Source organism: Lytechinus variegatus, chromosome 2 (genome assembly GCF_018143015.1).
Source record: "Lytechinus variegatus isolate NC3 chromosome 2, Lvar_3.0, whole genome shotgun sequence".
NCBI classification, from domain to species: Eukaryota; Metazoa; Echinodermata; class Echinoidea; order Temnopleuroida; family Toxopneustidae; genus Lytechinus; species Lytechinus variegatus.
This window is the reverse complement of record NC_054741.1, coordinates 23589517-23610860: the sequence shown is the minus strand read 5'-3', so window position 1 is coordinate 23610860 and position 21344 is coordinate 23589517. Positions and strand designations below refer to the sequence as shown.

General features: G+C 36.4%; 2 protein-coding genes across 6 annotated transcripts in view; one reads left to right on the top strand and one right to left on the bottom strand.

Moving 5' to 3' along the window:
• Window positions 1-689: 689 nt before the first annotated feature.
• LOC121407618 (prefoldin subunit 4-like) lies at window positions 690-13039 on the bottom strand. Its single transcript, XM_041598786.1, has 4 exons — window positions 12914-13039; window positions 3697-3801; window positions 2881-2948; window positions 690-1907 (listed from the first exon to the last, which is right to left on the bottom strand). The coding sequence occupies exons 1-4, from the start codon at window positions 12944-12946 to the stop codon at window positions 1706-1708; spliced, it is 408 nt and encodes a 135-aa protein (XP_041454720.1). The 5' UTR covers window positions 12947-13039; the 3' UTR covers window positions 690-1705.
• Window positions 13040-13140: 101 nt separating this feature from the next.
• LOC121407617 (protein NDRG3-like) overlaps window positions 13141-21344 on the top strand; it is a 43912-nt gene continuing 35708 nt past the window's right edge. For 3 of the 5 annotated variants that reach the window (XM_041598782.1, XM_041598781.1, XM_041598778.1), the window contains exons 1-2: window positions 13141-13315; window positions 18240-18276. In XM_041598782.1, the coding sequence (XP_041454716.1) occupies window positions 18257-18276 (20 nt within the window). In that variant the 5' untranslated portion in view covers window positions 13141-13315; window positions 18240-18256. The remainder of the gene's footprint in view (window positions 13316-18239; window positions 18277-21344) is intronic. The other 2 variants (XM_041598779.1, XM_041598783.1) reach the window with 2 other exon arrangements.

Here is a 21344-nt window from a genome sequence, read left to right as displayed (position 1 = left end):
TCCAATAAACCACTGGTAAAGTTAATCGTAAAGGGGTGATCACACATTGCCGGTTTAGGCATTGGTTCATGGCAATTTCCCCTTAGTTTAATGCAATTAGAGCCAGAGCCCTTTATTATACAGTGCGTTTCAGAAAAAAAGGTAATCCAAATCTAGAGGGCTGATATTCTGATCATATTTGATTTTGTGAAATTATTCTGCATGGATATAAATGAGAAACTCATCAGCTTTCAATTGATACCCTATTTCTACCATTTGTGCCAAGCATGACCAAATCAATCGATGCTGAAGAAAACGGGTGCAGAGACCACTTTTCTAAGTTTTGGTAAAGTGGGTAAAATGTGCACTAATTGATAGCATAATATGTTTTCTAAAGTAATTTTTGGAATGAAGTGTTATTTGAGGCATTTCTCTGAAATGATGAGTGAAAGGTTAAGTCTTATCATGGAACTGGTCTTATTCATCCACACCTTCAAAATGTTCTCCTCTCTTTTGAAAACAAAGCCGGAAGCGTGAATATGCTTGTCTCACCAATGGCAATGCCAGATCATAGTGCAAAGCATCCACCTCATATCTAATTCGTACCTAGTACCTTTTTTTCTGAAACGCACTGTAGAGTTTGGCCGATTTGTTTTTAAAGGCTACAAAAATGTTCAAGCTGCTTTGTTAGGCAAGCAAAATTTAAAAAGAAATTGTGAAATATTGTAACCCACTGAAAGCAAAATGGTCAAACTTTTATACAAAGGGAATTGATTGCATCAGACTTCAGGGGCAAACCACCATGAACTTGCACCATCTATATCTGAATGAGGCATTACTAAACCCCCCCCTCGGAAATGAAAAAATAAATAGTAATAGACCCTTTCACATTTTTCCTCATTTCTAATGCAACATTCACAATGCGGTGCGCAACCTATTGGTTGCAGCAGACAGGTCGAAATTTACAATGTCTCATGGGGAAAAAGGTCGACATAGGTTGAGTGCGCTAGTGCATTATGCTGTATGACCGACGCGGCCTGGCTGGTTTGCATAAAATTATGCTGTTTTCAGGGTCTAGGAGGTGGGAAAGAAATTTACCGCAGATTTCTTTGGGAAATTGAGACCGTTTTTGGTTAATTCTTCCTCCGTTTATCGTATGGTTTTCATTTTTGAAGCATCTTTACATCAGCACTATGCGCTGGCTGCCCCTTGCCTGTGCCTAGCCTGCGCGTGATGTCGACCCAAAAGTTTGAAATTGGCCTGTCCGCTGCCAACCGATAGATGGCGCACCACATTGTGAGATATGACATTTTGCTCTCTTTAACAGTTTGGGTGAAGTAAAAGGCTGAAGCCAAGAAAAACATCACAACACATTAAGTTTGAATCACTGCCTTCACAAAATTATCAAATTCAATCTGTAATTATATTACTGGAATTATGCTTCCATTCCTTTGAAATACCATCTGTTTAGTCAATAAAATTCCTCACATATCTGTGACTGATATGAACATGCTATAATAATTCACATAAATACACTCACAAAACTATAGAAAATAAAAAAGTCATGTTGTCACAACAATTGCCTTACTGATACTTCTGCTGTTCAAAATGATTCAAGCCAGGCATAGCCATACATATTCACAAAAACACACCACAAGTAGTTTATCCGTCTCTGTTCATTGCATCTCAGTTTCTAAACACTGTCCAAAAATTCAAAGATCCTTCATCAATCTTCATCCATCTCCAAATTGATGTTATTTCCAAATTTTGCATAAAGCTGAGCCTTGAGATCTCCTAGTTCTCCCTTCAGAACATCTCCTTGGCCCTCTAAGTCAGCGATCTCCTCCTCCATCCTCGTCTTGGCATCCTCTACCGACTGCTGGGCATCTTCCAGATTCTGGTTGAAGAACACCTCCCCGATCTGATACGTGGTGATGGGAGTCAAGGAAAATCAATCAAATGTTTGAAATGCACTTTTAGTTTTCTGCGTTATTCCATGGCAAAACAAAAAAAGGTCACTTTAAATTCCATATAGATTAAATGAAAGAAACAAAACTTAGAACACTCATTTAGTGAATAATCATGAAGGAGCTTGGAATGCAGAAATGAATTTGGATTTTACATTTAAAGATTTTTTTTATAGTTTGCCACAACTCCATGCTAAGTTGATCAAAATAAAACAATCAAATTTCAAGGAAAAAAAGAGGAAATTCAAAAGGAAGTAACTTTGTCCAGATTTCTTCAAAATCATATTTACCATTCCAGCTACACCTGTAATCATGTGCAATTTTAGGTCAGACAGGGAATGCCAGAGCTTTACAGACTATCATTGTGCTACACTCACCTCATCCCCTAATTTTGTCAAATTCTTTTGACAATGTTGATCAATTGAAACCTGTTGGAGGCTGGATGATTAATCATGCTACTAGTATAGCATTCATTTTCCATAAAAATGATCATTTCACTTTGTTTTGATTTAAAAAATTCTCATTTTGGTTCTTGGAAATAGGCTAAACATGAGGCTTACAGTGTAAATTTGTCAAATTCTTTTGACAATGTTGATCGATTTAACCTGTTGGAGGCTGGATGATTAATCATGCTACTAGTATAGCATTCATTTTCCATTAAAGTGATCATTTCACTTTATTCTGATTTAAAAAATTTTCATTTTGGTTCTTGGAAATAGGCTAAACATAAAAAAACACCAGTCCAAAGTTTTAAATTGCCAAAACAATGAAGCCTATATTTACTCAGGTTATCCCCCCAAAAAAAAATATCACATGTAATCACTAATAAATTCAGTATATACTGGCTTCCTTACATTACCGCTAAGAACACTTAGGCAATTTTCCTTATTTTCTATCTTCCTTTTACAATTTCAACAGATTTTGGAAAGGATATGGTATGGAAGCATCATCATCTCCAAGGACCAATTCATCGCTCGCATCCTCCAGGTTCTGAAGATCTTTCTATAATAATCAATCAAAAAAGAAATTAGGCTGGGGTGTGTCAGACATGGTGTCAATGATACATCACATGACCTAGCTAACAAATTCAAAATGCAATAATACAAAGTTTATGAAGTTTACAAAGATATGGAGACATATTTCTGAAAGAATGCCTCATAAAAAATGCACTACAAATATGAAATAAAGTTTATGACAAAAACGTATTTTCAATAAAAATGTATTAAAACTCACAAATATACTACCTTCTGTAATTAAAAAGGAAAATAAAAGAATACCGGGTATGACATAAGAAGTTCTCAAACGTTAAATATCTTCAAATCTAAATAAAAAACATCTCTTCAGTTTAGAAAGTGCTTAGTAGAATTCAGTAAAATCTTACCCAAAAATAGTTCTTACCCAGGGCAGCTATTCTAAAAAGCTGCATTATAAACTTATAAAAAATTATTATTTATAATAAGTACCACATAAAAACCTTGTTCATGCATCAGTAAAGAGAAAATCCATCTAGTAAGGAGGGGTTTAAAAAAAGCTCCTCTTTTACAGACATAGACTCATCAAAACAAATATCAACCAAAATAGATTAATTCAATTATTTTCCAGTCTAGTTTTTCATATTCCCTGTTTGAAAAGCGGACTATATATTTTGATATTTGAAGGGCAGGGCCATATTTCATGTGTACACATTTCTCATTCGGAAAATGGCTTTGGAAAATTTGTTATACGTAGGTATCATGGTATCAAAATTTACCTTTTTATTTGCAATTTCATCCTGGATTTCTCCAAGTTTATTACTCTTCCTTGCAAACTTGTTGATCTTCTGCTGATCTTCGAATGTGACATTCACATCATCATCCTGAAAAATAACAAGGAATTGAAATTTTGGTATAGAACAATCTGAGCAAATCAAGGTGGGAAAGTTGACAAGTCTGGCAAAAGTAAAGCAGAACCCAATCTCTAACTTTGAGCACATCCTTGAACCTTGAACTCTGAAGAGTAATCCCTTTCAGAAGCTTCAAAGCTATCCCAGGATGAAAACATTCTGTATATCAGTGCAAGGTGCCATGGTGAAGTAATATGGAATTTCACTTATATACATTATAAGTGAATGTGCACCGTCCCAGTAAAAACTGCCTATGACGATGGTTTACAGTGCTGTAGTAACCTTCTGCCCGTATATATATGGCGACGAGGGTTTACCTTGGAACAGTCCTTATGATCCGCGTCTGGTAACGTCCTCGAAGTCTCCATACAAGACGAAGCTGCTGATGACCGATCGATGCGGGCGATGGCTACCACTAGTAGATGTCCATTGACTCGACGTGCTCATTACTGACTGTACTCTTACTGACTGACTGACTGGAACAAACAACTGACTTGGAAAACTGACTGGAAACTCTGACATTACTACTCGGAGATCGGGGTATTTATATGCTCGTGTCGTGGTCGCACGCATGGTCCGTCACGGCACTATTGAGGTCACGACCTAACGTACCATGCGTGCGCCCACGATCCAGCCACGATCTCCATATTCCTCCCAACCATAAAAAACCAAGGGAAGATTAAAAGATTAAAAGGGGAATTAAACATCACTTTTGTCTTGGTCTGTTGCAAATTAATGATGCCAATAAAGATCCCCGATCAAACAAAACAGACACCAAATTTAATTTAAAAAGGTATAAAATATGACATTACAAAAAACGGTGTCATCCATTAAAACCTCTAATTCCATTTGGCATGTACATAATGTGTCCACCTGAATAAATCATTGACTGACGAAAACTTATTAGGTATCGGTCAGTATATGAGTCATGTATATATATATGCCCTAGTACAAGTAGATATTCCATAATCTTACCGGAGGGCATTCATAATCGTGTGGATAATAGTTGCAGATGGACAGTATATGAAAGCCTACAATGTTATCCGGGATTACCCAATGAGGTTCAACAACGGTCATAGAAATGAAAATTACATTTTCCAAAAGTCATTGTTTATGATCTGTTCTAATTCTGTCATATTGATATTTGTTTAGAAAGTTTTTTATTTATTCTAAATATGTCAGATTAACATAATTTCATGTAAACCTCTTCAATATGATTCCAACTTATCGCAATATATGTTTGGGAATACCAAGAAGGGCAATATGACGTAATAGTGAACCTCGTAGGGTAAACCTACGCAAAAAATGACAATTGTAATAACGGGGAAAGGACTTTTATTATATACATGCAAATTTAGCAAATCGAACCGTTTTTCTTCTCTTCTCAAGCAGGTTCGTATTTAAAAGATCGAAACTACAGAGGATGCACTTGGACAGACGACCCATAACCTCTTGGAATCAAACGTGCTGTCAGACTGGATTTCACAACATGGTTTATGAATATTAGAATATATAAATTGTTGGCAAACTCTTTGTTTCAGTATTCTTTATAGTAAAGAGTTGGGACAATCTGTCATTGCTGCAAATGCACATCGTTCATAATATAATTTAAACACTTTTTTGTGACTGTTGAAGATGAAAGTATGACTGTTTGATAAAAGGATGAATCTGCATATTGTATATAAAGTCCAATCCCAAGTAAACAGATTATATTGCTGACAATATTGTTGCCACAACAAACGGCAAGTCCTTGTTTACAAAATCAGCATATTACTGCATATTTCTTTGTAAAGTGAGTTAGGGATCTCATTGCAACATTTCAAATGTTTCCTATGAATTACATTAATTACAAAGAGGCATCTGTGTACATAAGAATCTTGAAATGTTTACTATGAATTACATAAATTATAGAGTCATGAATCTGTAACATAAATTGATAATCATAAGAACCTTCCCCGTAAACTGTATTCCGGTGTTTGTGGCATGAGGGAAGTTTTATGAAATATGTATGTACCAGAATTTGACAGACTTCAAATATATAAATAATGTAATTCATATAACTTTGAGCACAAATACAAAAATAAGTGGCAGCATAATACAATAATTATACAATATTGCAATGAACTCCCTGTCTACTTTACTTCACCCTCTCTCCTCCTTTCTTTTTTTTTGTTTTAAGGTGGAGGCCAAGGAGGAAGCAGCCAAGGGGTGCACATAAATGACGGAGTATCTCCATAGGAGATTAGATGGACATGCAGAGGAGTCCCTTCCTCGTGATATGGGGGATTGCTTTGCTTGCCCAGTGCATCCCTAGTCGTCTGCTGGCCCAACTGTTTCAACTCATCACAATCAACCGATAGAAATGATAGATCAAAGCTTCTACCTGAACAGGAAGAATTATTATTTTGGACAGATCTTATCTGGTGTGAACTTGAAACAGGGGGAGAGAGTTGATGTTGGTCCTTACATATTGGGATCGGGGTCGGACCCATTCCTCCGATCCCAGATCGTTTCCCTGATATTCTTCAGTTTCGATGGATACTAATTTATCAGCATATAGGTCACCGAGTTCATTAGGATCAAGTCTCTCACATCCATTACATGAAATACTCTCCTCTGAGGATTTTGTCAAGACTGGGGAGGAGTTAGGTTGGCTGAGAGAGGTCTGATTCTCTATAGACTCAGGAGTAGTTCTAATAAGGGGACCCCTTGATTCTTGTGAAGTTCGTGTTAGTTCCTCAAGTTTGGAAATCTGAGTGGCTAGGTCTTCGACAGAGGACTCCAGTGCATTAAGGATTTGTAGGCGATTAAGCACGAAGTCCATCTTGTCTTCCAAAACATGAATTCGTTGTTCAATTGACCTATGTTTAAGAGATTTAATTTCTACTTCAGATTCCTCAGTAACTTTGGTTGGAGCCTTAAAGGGAGGGGGAAAGTTGAACCCACTCGGTCCCTTATATTCTATTGAATCTGGGGTAACCCTGATATGCTTCAGTGAGGAAGTATTATTGACAGAGGGCATATTATTGTCTATGGTTTCACAATTTTCATATGTTGGAGAGGATGCCACTAATCTGCAACTATCACTCTGGTATCCATCATTATTATCTTGAAGATGGACAGATGAAGATGAACGAGTATCCCTCGAACGCTCATGGAATGATTGCGGGGTTAGCCGTTTATAATCTTCAATTGTCCATTCTTCAGAAGATGAAGAATCACTTGGGTACCCATCGCTGTCTGAATGATGAGAAAATGAAGGGGACCAAGACTCACGCCTTCGATGATCGTGAGAGGATCGAGGGGGCGAACTATGGTTACCTTCACCTTTCGATCGTACCTGGGAATAAGATGTGCTAGGGTACTCAGTGCTTACTCGAGAATGGACGGGTGAAGGAGAGGGAGTATTCCACCGATGAGGATCACGAAATGATCTTCGAGGGGAAGACTGCCTGTGGTCTTTGCCCTTCCATTCTGAGTAACGAACGGATGAAGGAGAGCGAGCATCCCACCTACTTGAATCATAAAATGATTCTCTAGGATACCGACTAAAACCGTCATCCTTCCGTTCTTCATATGGTGATCGAGAACGACGAATAGGTGAAGGGGAGCGAGTATCCCATCCTCGCATGTTTGAATCATAAAATGATTCTCTCGGGGGATCCCGCCTATAACCTTCACCCCTCCGTCTTTCTTCATAAGGTGATGGAGATCGATTTCGGTATCTATGTGAATGGGATTTGCGATCATCGCCCCTACGTCGGATTGGAGATTCGTTACGATCGTAATAATCATAATCATCTATATAGTAGTGTGGGGATTCATAACGTCTCCCACGACGTGGAGGAGATGGATCGTGTCTTCGGTAATCATAATCATGGTAATCACCTCGGCCTCGCAGTGGAGAATTGTATTGATAATCATAATGGTAATGAAGGTCCCGATATTTTTGTGGGGACTCTCGACGTGACCTACCACTGCGACGGAGGGGAGACCTATGATGATGATCGCTTCTTGATGAGTCATAGCGATGACGACCGCATTCGCCTCGCAGTGAAGTCTCGCTAGAATGGCAGTTATTTCCCCTATGATCGTGTCGTGGGGAAACAGAGCGATCTCTCCGATTGCGGCGCGAATGGGATCTGTCAATATAATCCCTATTTCGCGTACGATTATTTTCTTCCCCTTGCCTGTCGTCACGACTTACTGCATTGCCACGAGCATTGCGGTAATGACGTGAACGTTGAGGGGAATGATCACGATCGTCCATCAACCTAGGATTCCTTCTTTCAGAGGAATCCAAACGATTATTGTATCTACGAGAGACTTTACGTTCACTCCGCCAGCGATGGTACCTGTCAATTGTATGGGAAGATTCATCGCTGGAGGAACTTGAACTATAATATTCATAGTCCCGTGTCCCAGACATATTATTTCAATTATCATTCAAAATGATTACACGAATAAATAGGAGGGACATATAAAAAGAATTTAAGTCTCTCGGAGATAATGTGTACAGATTACAATTACACCTACAATACTACTGATGTACCTACACTACGATATATTATACAGTGTACTCTACAAACTATAGGATAAGTTACCAGGAATTCAACTAAACAACCTGCGAATTGCAAAAATACAAGTCGCAAATTATTTTACGAAGTGTATTGAATAGATACAATTCGCAAAAGGAAATTCACAAGTCACAAATTGTAATATATACAAATTTACAAATATTATGTCCAACTTGTGAATTTGAGTACACAATAACATTAATACTTGAAATGCTTAGTTCATGCAACGCGCGTCGCGTAAATAAGCTTACAAACCTGAATCTCAGAAGTAAATTTTGGGCGATCAAATTTGGACAAACGCACGCAATTTGGGCGCTATATAGGTGTACTCATGCATATGATAACAATCTGAAAATATTTACAAAGACAAATATTTTAAATGTAATAATTAGCAATCGGGATGCTGAATAATTTCAGGATCCCGTTTGCACAAGTGCACAACCAAAATATCAATGTGTAAACAGAGTTACAAATTGATATATTCATGCACAAATTTATGCATGGATTCTTGTACTCTAATATATTGAATGCCTGTTTGTTAATTCTTGCAAAGTGCACACATAATATAATAACTGAATATTTACAAAATATACAGAAACAACTAGACAGTGAAGACAAAAATAAATGAGCTAAATCAAAATCAAGGAGCCCACTTGGCTTTGTGTCAGGCGTCTTCTCGCCAAATATATTGTAAATATTAAGTCTACTTGACTGTATAACTGTATAACAAATGAATACTTTTATGCATACTTTTATTGAACAAACAAGCACTGTTATTGCTGCCGAAATTCCTAAGCAGTGCAGCAAGAACACTTGTCAATTTGTCGTATATCACTTTTTAGAATTTACTTACAAAAAAGCAGTCAATACGGCATGAATACAATATATACAAGTTTAAGTGAGGCTTGCAATCACAAACATGACAAAGGATAGGAAGTTAATGGTAAAGCCCAAATAAAATGACGTATCAGATTCAGCAAATTTTATAAGGCAAATGGCCAAAAAAGTGATAAGCCTTAATAATATCTTTCACCATCTAAGCCTCAACCAAATAAGAAGTTCGTAACATCACCACCGCCGGAACTAACAATTGGAAATTAAGCTGAGCCCAAACTGAAAATAAAGTCCTAAATATTTACGCTATTAATGATAATTCAGTGGACAAACCGTAAAATCCAACTGGTAATTACTCAGTTATGGCTATAAGATTGCTAACTACTCAAACTTGCTAATGTGCGGAGCCCACAGCTAGTTAAAAAGGTAGAGAGGCAAGTACGAAATTTAATTCACGAACAAGTTTAAACAGTAAAGCAATGTTTAGTATTAAATAAATCCCTAACCCAAATCATTAACTAAAACTATGCTTAATAGTTTTGATTAGGGGAAAGTTTAATATATTTGGTTAAGTCTGCGAATTAAACAAGTCCAACTAGAGTGAAATGCCCAACCTTACAATCAGGGGCAAATCAAACTAAATTAGAACAAGTCAATACAGTAAACTAATAAATATTCCTGACTCACTCCACTCCCCTCCTTTTCTTTTTTTTTCTAAATAAAATGGTAGGGAGACGGGTGAATATGCAAACTATGAGCGCCTGTATATAGCAAAGGGAATACAAACTCCTAACTAGCTTTATAATTCCCAGAAAAATAAACGCGCGAACATTTAGCAAATATAATTGTTATTTAATGTTAAGCCTGTAATAACTAAAAAACGATTGATTACTGATACCAAAGGATATAAACACGGGTGGTAAAATTAGCTTCCAAAAATCCCGTCTTGTAGATCTCTAAAATAAACGACGACGCAGAATAGCGTTCGCCAAATAATACCCTCTTTTTTAGAATCACAGCAAAATAAGAAACTATCAAGCGTGAGAATCACGTCTTAATTGTAAGAGGGCAACACCGTTTTAGTCAACCCGCTCTTCAAACTGTAACAAAAATCTAGGGCGAATCAGTTACTGAAATCAGAAAAGTGATGCGTACGGGATGGAAATAACAATAAATGTAAAAGATCATCTATTTGCACGGCAATATTTTTTGGTAGCCGGACAGCACAAAAACAAATCCTTCACAATATAAAAAAGATCCGAGGTCCGATCTTCCTACTCCTTAGATTGGCAACGGTAAACGGCGCCAAAAACAAATATATGTACAATACAAACTCGCTTTCGCCCGGGAACTAATTCTTAAAAATTAAAGACAGCAATCAGCTGTCTGCAATATCCGCGCGAATTTATTATCCGTCGAGATATTTAGCTTGCAATCGAACCCTATATCACCAGTCAGTTTAAGAGAAAAATACACGCTAGGTAAAAGCAATCAATCCTTCACCGAGAGTCTATAAAATCACCAACAGCAAAAGTCAGCTATTGATTTAGGTTTACTACAGTTCTAAAGTTCATTCAATTAAATCCTAACTACTATTTTAATCAAACCCTAACTATTCAAGGAAAAAGGTCACGGAGAATGGGGTGGGTAGATTTATCTACCACAATCAGCCACAATTAAGTAACAATCGGGCAAGGCATGCGCTCCCAACTAACGAACAATAGACGCGGGGAGCGGCGGACAAAAGAAAATATGCATGGATTGTTAAACTCCGCGCGCCTTACGTGGCGTCCCGACACACCCAGATTTTGGTTCAAGGGAATTGTGTAAGGGTAAAACAGTGCACAAAACGGCAAATTAAAACCCTAAAACACTAATCTTTTTGGAATAGTTGTTGTGTAAAAAGATAAAACGTTTACGGAGGCGGCGGGTCCTACCAAAAATGACCTATAGTATGTGTAAACTACAAAATTATCTTATAAAAACTAGCTAGATATTTCCTTCCTTTTCCTTTCCTCTTTTGGAAGTGATGTATACTTAAATCTACGTTTAGGACAGCTATTTTAAGCGCTGAATTACTTTTTATAAAATTATTAAACCAGCGCAGGTTCGAATTTAGACGTAGCGCCAATTTGTAGTAACCTTCTGCCCGTATATATATGGCGACGAGGGTTTACCTTGGAACAGTCCTTATGATCCGCGTCTGGTAACGTCCTCGAAGTCTCCATACAAGACGAAGCTGCTGATGACCGATCGATGCGGGCGATGGCTACCACTAGTAGATGTCCATTGACTCGACGTGCTCATTACTGACTGTACTCTTACTGACTGACTGACTGGAACAAACAACTGACTTGGAAAACTGACTGGAAACTCTGACATTACTACTCGGAGATCGGGGTATTTATATGCTCGTGTCGTGGTCGCACGCATGGTCCGTCACGGCACTATTGAGGTCACGACCTAACGTACCATGCGTGCGCCCACGATCCAGCCACGATCTCCATAGTGCACATAAAAAAACCCAACAGGAGGATGCATCGCACGGATGAATGGCAGTGTGGCCTCTCTAAATACAGCCGGATTTGTTCCTATTACAACAGGTCCTGGTAGGTGATTCCAAATTTTGATAGTACATGTACGTGGGAAGAAAGAGAACTTGTATGTACATCAGTGGTTGCTTTCGGGATAGCATATTTAAAGATGTGATCATGTCTTCCAATATATGTGGCAGGACCAATGGTAGGAGGAAAAGGTACAGCAACTTGATGATGATGAATTATATGGGAGAGTACATGTACAGTGAGCAAGAGAACGGCATGTAAAGAGACTGTCCCATCCGAGTGCAGACACAAGGGCCAGGGTTGGCACATTTTAAATGGTGTGTTTTAAAACATGTTTTAAAGTTACGTGTTTTTAAAACACTCTTTTTTTTGCAAAAAAATGTGTTTTAAAACACCACTTAGGCTTGTATGTTAAATTTTTTTGCATGGATGTGATTTTAGATGAAATTTTTTATACTTTTATAGTCTGAAGTGGTGTATTATTTTCTTTTAACTAATTAAAACTCTTTCTCAACACCACTCTTTTCTGTTGGAAAGTCGGTAACAAAAATTGTAGTCATCTCTTACTTATTCCAAAAATGTATATACATCAGACTGTATATAGTTTAAATTATTTACAGAAAATTGGGCCGAAAATTGCATAATTTGTTGGAAAAAAACATTTAAAAACTATTTATAACACTTTAAAACAATTACAAACGTTCTTGCAGCTAAAGTAAGTCACTGTTATTTCCCCTTTTAAGTTTATTTTTTCCTGTTTTTGGTGCATTTCAGGCCAAAAAACAGAATAATAATCTTTATTTTGGACAAGTTCTTTTTACATATTTTCATGAAATAAAGACCCCATTGGCTATGGAGCCAACGGATTTCAGCGGAACAACCAACATAACAAAACAGAGACCGAAGCTTTTGGTCTAATCATAACCTTGTTCATTGATTCTTTGATTTTGAATGAATGCACCAGTACCACATTTTACAAACAAATTTGTAGATATGTGGGACCGTAACAAAAATATTTCCTTCAATTCCACCACTAGCACAGACACAGTCACCAACACAAATCAAATAAGACTTTCATCTAGACATACTTCAAGATAGAATTATACTTACACCACCTGTGGCTTTCTTCATTGACAATGCCATAGCTTTAATTACAAAATTAGAACTTTAAAAGAAAAGTTTCTGGACGTGGGCCTATCTTTCCAGCTTTCAAACTCTGACCAAGAGATGGCTCACTTCCAAATAAAATATGGTAAATATTGGGCGTGCGTCATCATGCATAGTCATTTTCTGAGACATATTTTGACCCGGGAGTTTCGGCGAAGCTCAATAATAATTTCCGCTTGCAGATCTCGCAGCGTACTTGTACATGTAGCATCAACCAAGAGAACTGGGGTTACGACGCCACCGCCTTACAAAATAGTGAGAAATTGACAGGATTCTACACAGAATCAGAGAAAAGAATAGAGTTTGATAACAGAGGGAAGTATTTTCATCTCGGGCAGCATTTATGTAAGTTTTATCTGTTTGTAGATTTTTTTAAATTTTATTTTGAACGATTATTTTTGAACGATTGCGTTCGACATGCGTGATCATCAAATCATGACATGATTATTCCTGTGCAGCTGAGCTGTGTGTGTGTACCGGTGAAGATTTTTTTTTTGGATGAGTAGATTTTTAACAGTTAGGCCTAGACCTCTTTGACTTTGTGCGCAGCAGCAGAGCCAGAGGGAGGGTGACTAAAAAGTTATGGAAGGTGATACGGTAAGTTATTTTTTTTCCAGACATTTTTATGTTGTTCCCTCGAGTAGACACTCATCGCTCATGCATGACACTAGACAAGAATACCGAATAACCGTTGTTTCTGGGGATTTATTAACAATTTCTGACATTTTAACTTTGTCTTAATTTAGAAGTCTACTAGGTAGGCTAGGTAGTCGAGGGTCTTTATAGACAGCTGAAAGCCGTCTGTTTCGAGGAGTTTTTTTTAGCATTTTGAATTTTATTTTTAATTTCTCCTCGTACACAGTGCACAGACGGCTCGCCATCGTGCAGCCACCATTAGGGGGTTACCAATGCAAAATCCACCCAACGTCTTTATTTCAAATATATAAAAAGAACACTACCAAAATAAAGATTATAATTCTGTTATGGCCTGATGCCCTGAAATGCACAGAAACAGGGAAAAAATAAACTTAAAAGGGGAAAAAACAGCCGGGGGGGGGGCACTTCCATTCACGAGTGGATACCATGCGCGACCATGAGGTCTTAAAAAGCAATCTAAACATGTAATTTCCATATTCTGAAAATGCACCCCTAACAAGTATTGGCGTGTGATATTGTGAAACCCTACCCTTAACATGTATCGGAAACAGAACGATACACTTGGCAAATATTCCCTGAAATGAAGCCCTGAACAAGTACAGGAATATTTTATTGTTACGGGTCCTTCGGTTGTCGGCTTTACCTTATTTGGTTTAGTACGACCCCACCTTCTACACCTCGCGCAAATCGGACTCTAAACACGTAGTGTTGGGGCAAAAAGGACATCCTTTATAAAACATTTAAAGTTTGTTTTATCATCCCCTCAAATTCGACCCTAAACACGTAATTTTCTTAGCGAAATAGATACCCTTTTTTCATTATTTTTGTGTTTTTGACACCCTTATCACGTTACGTACGTAACGTGCCCTATTGTGAAAAAGACATCCTTTTTACGTGTTTTTTTTGTCGCGCATGGTATCCACTCGTTCAATGTAAGTGCCCCCCCCCCCCCCGGGAAAAACAGTGACTTATTTTACTTGGCTGTCGCGAAGCTTTACTTCCCTGTTTTATCTGAACTTAATACATAAACATATATATGGCCATTGACTGAGTCCCCTGTACAGATCGAGCTAGAACTTCAGTCTCTGTAGTTTGGTGAGTGGAGCCAACAAAGTTCAGCGGAAGAGACCGAAGCTTTTAGTCTAAGAGGGTCCAAGTTATTTTAAGTTAGTGAGTCTAAGAATAGCTTAGATCCTACATGTACTTGTAAATCTTTCAACTACATGTACTAGTACATGTATGTACTTTGTTTCATGAAGCCCTCTGAAATCTGAATCTTTGAGACTCTCAAGATCGAGGACAACATCCTGACTAAATTATTAATTTTATAATGCTTAGAACTACATTATGTAGCTGAGGCTCCAATAACCCAGGGAGCTCGCTGCGCGGGGGCCAAGGGGCTCACTGTGTATTTGACCATACTCACGGGACTAGCGTGATTTATGGTCTACATTTTTCTCCAAATGAATTGTGAAAACAGAAATTATGCACTTACCACGATTATATGGATGTAGGTCTAAGGAGTGGCAGTTTCCTGACATCGGGGCTCAGACTGGAACCTCAAAAAAACGAAAAGTTCTCTCCTACCCCATTCTCGATTGGCCATTTTGTTACGATTCATAACAAAAATGGCCGATCGAGACGGGGGTAGAGTTTTTATATTTTTATAAATTTTTATAATTTATGAATTCTTATGATGTCCAAATTGTCTGGGAATGATAACTGAAGTATTTTTCTTCACAATGAAAGGAAAAGGAAACAAAATAGTAAACATAATATAAGCAGAATTTTTCAATTTTTGGCTCCCGATAATTTTAGCACAGAGTTAGACCATGGTCTAAGTTATACCTGACTTCAGAATATGGACCAAGAACTTTTTACTACCCGTATTTCTTTGTTTTCTCATTTGAATTTTTGACAGGATCAATGGTAAGATGAAACTTTAAATATCAAGCAGCATTAAAATTACTAAAACCCTTGACCTAGGCTACAACAGTTGAATTAAAAAAAAAATCAGTAGAGAGTAGAGACAGTCAAAATAATTGAACAGTCTAAGACCCCAACCAAGTAAACATTGACTCAGACCTTCATAGAGCGCTCTGCAATAGTATAAGCGGCAAAACCAAATAGATTTTAGATTAAATCTTTGAAGGAAATTGAAACTGTTGGTAAAAATATTGAAGTCCCTTAAGAAAAAAGGCTATGATTTTCAAATATTAGTTCAGATTTGAAATATTTTCCATGTTTACAATTATTGTCTCAAATTATTTTCTCGAATACGGTTTTACTTTGAGAGGCAAGAATATTTAGAGGCAACAATATTATAATTGTGAAAGAGGTTAACAGTACACGATGTTAGTCTTAGATGGACAAAGAAAAGTAGATAAAGTGAAATGGAATTGCATCTGGGACTCGCCAAGTAATGTACCGTATCATTATAAACCTTCTGTAATTAATATTTTAAAGTTTGAACTTTATATGTTTTTGGTTTTGATTGTCAAAATTACTTTATTTAAAGGGCAGTTCCATGGTTATGGAGTGACAGTAGTTGCTGAAACTCACTTTTCAAAATAATAACATTTGTTATTTTGATCCACTGAATTAATGAGATTCATAAACATGGTTACAGACTCTTACGGAGTGACGCAAAAATGGACATGCATGTTTGAGGAGAAAATATATTGCTCAAACTCTGCGAATTTTGAATTGCTATCATAATTTTGATTTAATTGGTTGGATTCTATGTTGTTCTAGCTTTAATAGGCTGCATTACATTAAAAAATTGGTGTATTATTTCATTAATTATGAACGTAAACCCATACCCGGTGATGGAGTGACATCTGAAATATCCACTCACTGGCAACATAAAATTAACTTACATTTTAAAATTTTTGTTTGATTTTTTGTAAAATGATGACCTTCAGATTATCCAAAAGAAAACAAAACAAGCAATAGTCTTTTGTTAATTTGAAATTAAGTAAAAAACAATATATGTAGTCCCATGTATAGAGTTTATTGTATGGTTTGGATTCACCTACAAGGCGATGCATAAAAAAAAATTGTGGCTAATTATGTTCCCCTTTTGTATAATTTATGAAATTCCATATGAGTTTTATTAGAAAAAATTAATCCAGATTTGAAATAGAGCCAATATAAATTTTTGGAAAATGTCCACTTTTGCTTGGAATTGCCCTAAAGTTCAAAGCCACCCCAGAAAAATGTTGATTTGAGTAGATAGAGAAAATCAAACTAGAATAACACTGAAAATTTCAACAAAATCAGATGTACTATAATAAAGTTATGACATTTTAAAATTTTCAGCATTATGCTTGTCTGATTTTTTTCTTTAGATTCAAATCAACATTTTTCTGGGGTGGCTTTGAACTCTAAATAAAGTCAATTTGACAAACAAAACCCAAAACATAAAGTTTAAACTTTAAAGTGTTAATTAAAGAAGAGGTTTATAATGGTACATGTACATCACTTGGCGAGTCCCAGATATGAAATTCCATTTCACTCTTTCCACTTTTGGACTTGATCTTTATAAACGTGTATTGCTCAATGCTTTGACAGCAGACCAGCACACAGACCTTAAAGGCCTGGTCACACCACCCGAGTGTTGTTGGAGCGGAAGGGAAAGAGAGTCGAATTTCGCTCACAAAATGGGGGAAAAATCGGAAAAAAAAAAAAGCGAAAATGGTGAACGGTAGCGAGCAGTGATGAGTTTTTTCTCTCCGCTCCACGACCGCTCCAACAACGCTCGGGCGGTGTGACCAGGCCTTAATGTTCTATTTTCAGATTTACGCACGTAGTCGCATAAAGTCAGCTCTAAAGTCATGTGTGCCAAGTGCACAACATATTTTTACAGGCTGTGTGATGTTTGATCACATACATGTACCTGCCTCCCATCATCCCATGGCCATCCCATACTCAATGAGTAAAAAATCTATAGAGTTCAGATAAATTTGTCTAGTTTTCATATTGTGCATACATGTATTTACGTGCAATATTTACAACTTTAACAGTTTTCTGTAGCTGTGCAGGTTTGTATAATATGACATTGCTGTTTTTTTTTTGCAGCCTGAGTTTATTTATTTTATCCATGAAGATAAATTAACATGTTTACATAATAACAAAGATATAAAATCAATATATTAAATGTGACAACTTAAGAGATAAATAATACAGAAAAGACTGAGAATTTAATCATACATATAAAGCATGTGATAAAGTAAGTGAGTTCAATAAAATACAGGGGCCAGCTGTTATAAGCAGAAAAGTGCTTGAAGCAATAGCAGCCAATTCACTATTTGAAAATTACATGTACCAGGTATACATGTGAATTCTACATTGTATTATCAATTTTGTAAATGAACTGAAAAGTTTTATCATTGTGGCAAACAAAAACTTAGTAAATCACATTACATAAAATATGAAAATGAGAATTTGTTTTGTAGATGCATGATTTGACATACTTGTAAATGGTTGCGTGCATCTAGTACATGTACCAGTATGTTAATTACAGAACCCTAATTTTGTTTCATTTTACATTATTTTGATACGTATTTTTACACTTCGATTCATCTTAATTTTGCACTCTTTTTACAATAAGAAAGCACAGTGAACAGAATGGAACTCCAGGTCCAGAAGTGAGTAAATATTTCATCATGTTTTTGGAACGAAGAGGATGAAGAAATGTGTTACCTGTACTAACATCCTGCATGTTAATGCTCCTTATTAAAGTTGTGTCCTGCTAAATGAAATAATTTAATGTATGCTTTGTACTGGGGATACTGCACTTCTAATCAAGGAGATTTAAACATCCAGTGTTTTTTTTATATTAATATGCATGTACTTGGATTTGATTACAGTTCTTTTGTACATGTTGATAGAAAAAGCAGCGTGTATGTTTATATGGTTTCAAATATCATTTAATAATTTTGTGGGAAAAGAACTTAAATTTACACTAGACTGTACACTGAATCAGGAACATTGCCATTATCATTTGCTTTGCATGAATTTCTTGAATATAAACCAGAGAACCAAACTACATGTAGACAGTTGTAGGAAAAATTTGCATTCTTTATAACTCACAATACACTGTGCACTGAGAATAAAACAAATGATTTTAGTTTTAAAAGCAAATTCTTCCAGTGCATGGAAATGGAAATTGAAATCATTTTGAAAAAAACGAAAAAAGAAAACGCCATGATAAGTTTTATTGATCATCGACTTACACTGTGCATGTGCATGCAGTTTGACTTCTGAATAATGTATGTGTTATGATACAAAGTGGTATTATCATTTTTTAAAGCCAAAGTGATGTTAGATGTTTTTGCTGGACTGTATTGTTGATTTATTAGCAATGAGCTCTTTTTTTCCAGGAAGACAAGATAAAATTCATATCTTTACAGCTGGACCTTGTGAAAGATTAGAAATTGTCAAATAAAGTCTACTTCTACTATGTACCACTACCAAGCATGCCAATAATGCATGTTTGAATAAATCCCTTAATTCAATTAGAAAGAAAAATATATTCATTTGGGGCTGTGGTTTTTCAGTATTTTTATCTGATAAAAAGGTGGTTTTAGGGTATTTGCATGTTTTGTTATTCCCTGTACACGTAAGTTACAGGACACCAGTCAAAGTATTTTTTTTTGTTCACTACTTATTTTTCTATTTAAAATTTAAGATAAAAAAATGTCTTTCAGGTTGGCTGCAAAATGGAAAAGTTCAATATTTAAAAACTGAATAACAAATTAAAAAAGGAGGAAAAATTTTGAAAATCGTTTTCATTTACATGTAATAGAAATGAGATACTAACTTCCAATTGTTTTTTTTTTTAAATATAATGCCAATGCTACAGTGTTAGCCCTTCAAAAATGCACTTTTTCTGGTTTACAAAAGAAATAATCCCTACAATTTTCAGGGCTTTGAAAACAGCATGTTTGAAAGAAAATTAAAAAATTGTTGATGTTCAATGTCATTAATCCAATTTGTATTGTCAGAGCTGTTGACTCATGTATTTCATGTCTTTGTATTGATTGGTCTGTTTTTTTTTTGTTTATGTTTGGCATTTAGAAACGATGAATGCACATCATATTACCAATCTGTTTTAATACCTTTATTGTTTTCTTATTATTTTTTTAAATTTTGTTTGATATAGGAAAAGAAGAGAAATGTAGAATAACAGAAACACTATGCTATAAAGCAATTTGTTTCATGGAAAGCATAATATTATGAACCTTTTAACAGAAGACCCCTGCTTATTTCTATTACAGTTACACTTTTACCCTTTTTAGACAGGCTAAAATTTCCTTAACCCCGTACTATTGGTGGAGCTAAATGGCAATTTATCCCCACCTATAGTACGGGGTTAAGCTTAGCCCACTTTCGTTTTACACAGCGTTTTTGCAAAGTGGGCTAACCCCACCTATAGTACGGGATTATTTGGCCCTGCAAAAAAGCAGGGTTATCCCACCAATTGCGGTGCTAAGAGCAATAGTACGGGGTTAAGATCGCATGTGTAAAACGAAAGTGGGCTAAGCTTAACCCCGTACTATAGGTGGGGCTAAATGGCAATTTGGCCCTACCTATAGTACGGGGTTAAGGAAATTGTAGCGTGTGTAAAAAGTGTACGAGTGAAGCACTTGTACTACGAATGATCGACAAAAACCACTAGTCCGGGGTTAGCGAGTTTCGTGTGTAAAAAGCAAGCATTCCTTATCCGGGGTTAGCAATAACAATTTGGCATGTGTGAAAAGGAAAAAAATAGTACGGGGTTAAGGATAGTACGGGGTTAAGAAAATCCTGTGTAAAAAGGGCAATAGATTTTTATCCGAAAATGGGGATGAAAATGATATTTGTCATTAAATTGAAACACTTTTACCCTTGTAAATATTTTTGGGGATGTCCATAATGATACCCATGTTTAGAACTACCCCTCAACTATGACATTTGCAATGATAACGGTCAATGTTTTTTTTCCCCTTCATATAATGTACTGTACATGTACATGTAACACAATCAGGGGTATCTAAACATACATGTAATGCAATGCATGAATGTGTTCATGGGCTCTCATGAATGTTGAATGCCGTCATGAAGAGTGTGAAGCTTTTCACATCTCTCGGAACTTCTCTGCTACTCTGTTTCAATATACCCTTCATACATTAACAGAAGAAGTGCATATGCGTGTACATGAGATGTATTCTGGCACCACCATGCCAGCATACGGAGTTGTTACCACGACGATGATGATGAAGGTGCATAATGTTCTTGGATTGTGATGGATAGGGGGAATGCCGTTACAGCCAGGCGGCACATGTTAATGTACTTGCAGCAGTTGGCATGTCCTGTGCTGGAGTAGCGCATAGGTTGTAATTGCATGCAAAGATTGGATGATTATGACGATGACAAGAGGAACTGGGAACAGTCAAAATGATTTGAAATCCAAGAATTTTAATTATTTTATGACTGGAAGAAAATAAGTGCTAGGGATAAAAATGTATACTGAGGCTGTTTCATTATATAATATCTGCAATATCACAATTTCAGGATAGCAACAGTGATAAATAAGTATTTTAGGATAAATGATAATGAATATTTGTAAAGAGTGCATTGATTGCAGGAATAAAGGGAGAATTGGTGATGAATCATAAATGATTACCAATGTTTACAGGCGCATGCTGATCTAGAAATCTACAACCTTATTCTG

What these genes read in the sequence shown, in the direction of transcription:
- LOC121407618 (XM_041598786.1), bottom strand. Translation starts at nt 12,946, where the DNA reads ATGGCATTGTCAATGAAGAAAGCCACAGGTGGT. An exon ending in TGAAGAAAGCCACAGGTGGT is followed by an intron (nt 3,802 to 12,913) that starts GTAAGTATAATT and finishes GTTATTTTTCAG; the next exon opens with GATGATGATGTGAATGTCAC. An exon ending in GATGATGATGCTTCCATACC is followed by an intron (nt 1,908 to 2,880) that starts ATATCCTTTCCA and finishes TCCCATCACCAC; the next exon opens with GTATCAGATCGGGGAGGTGT.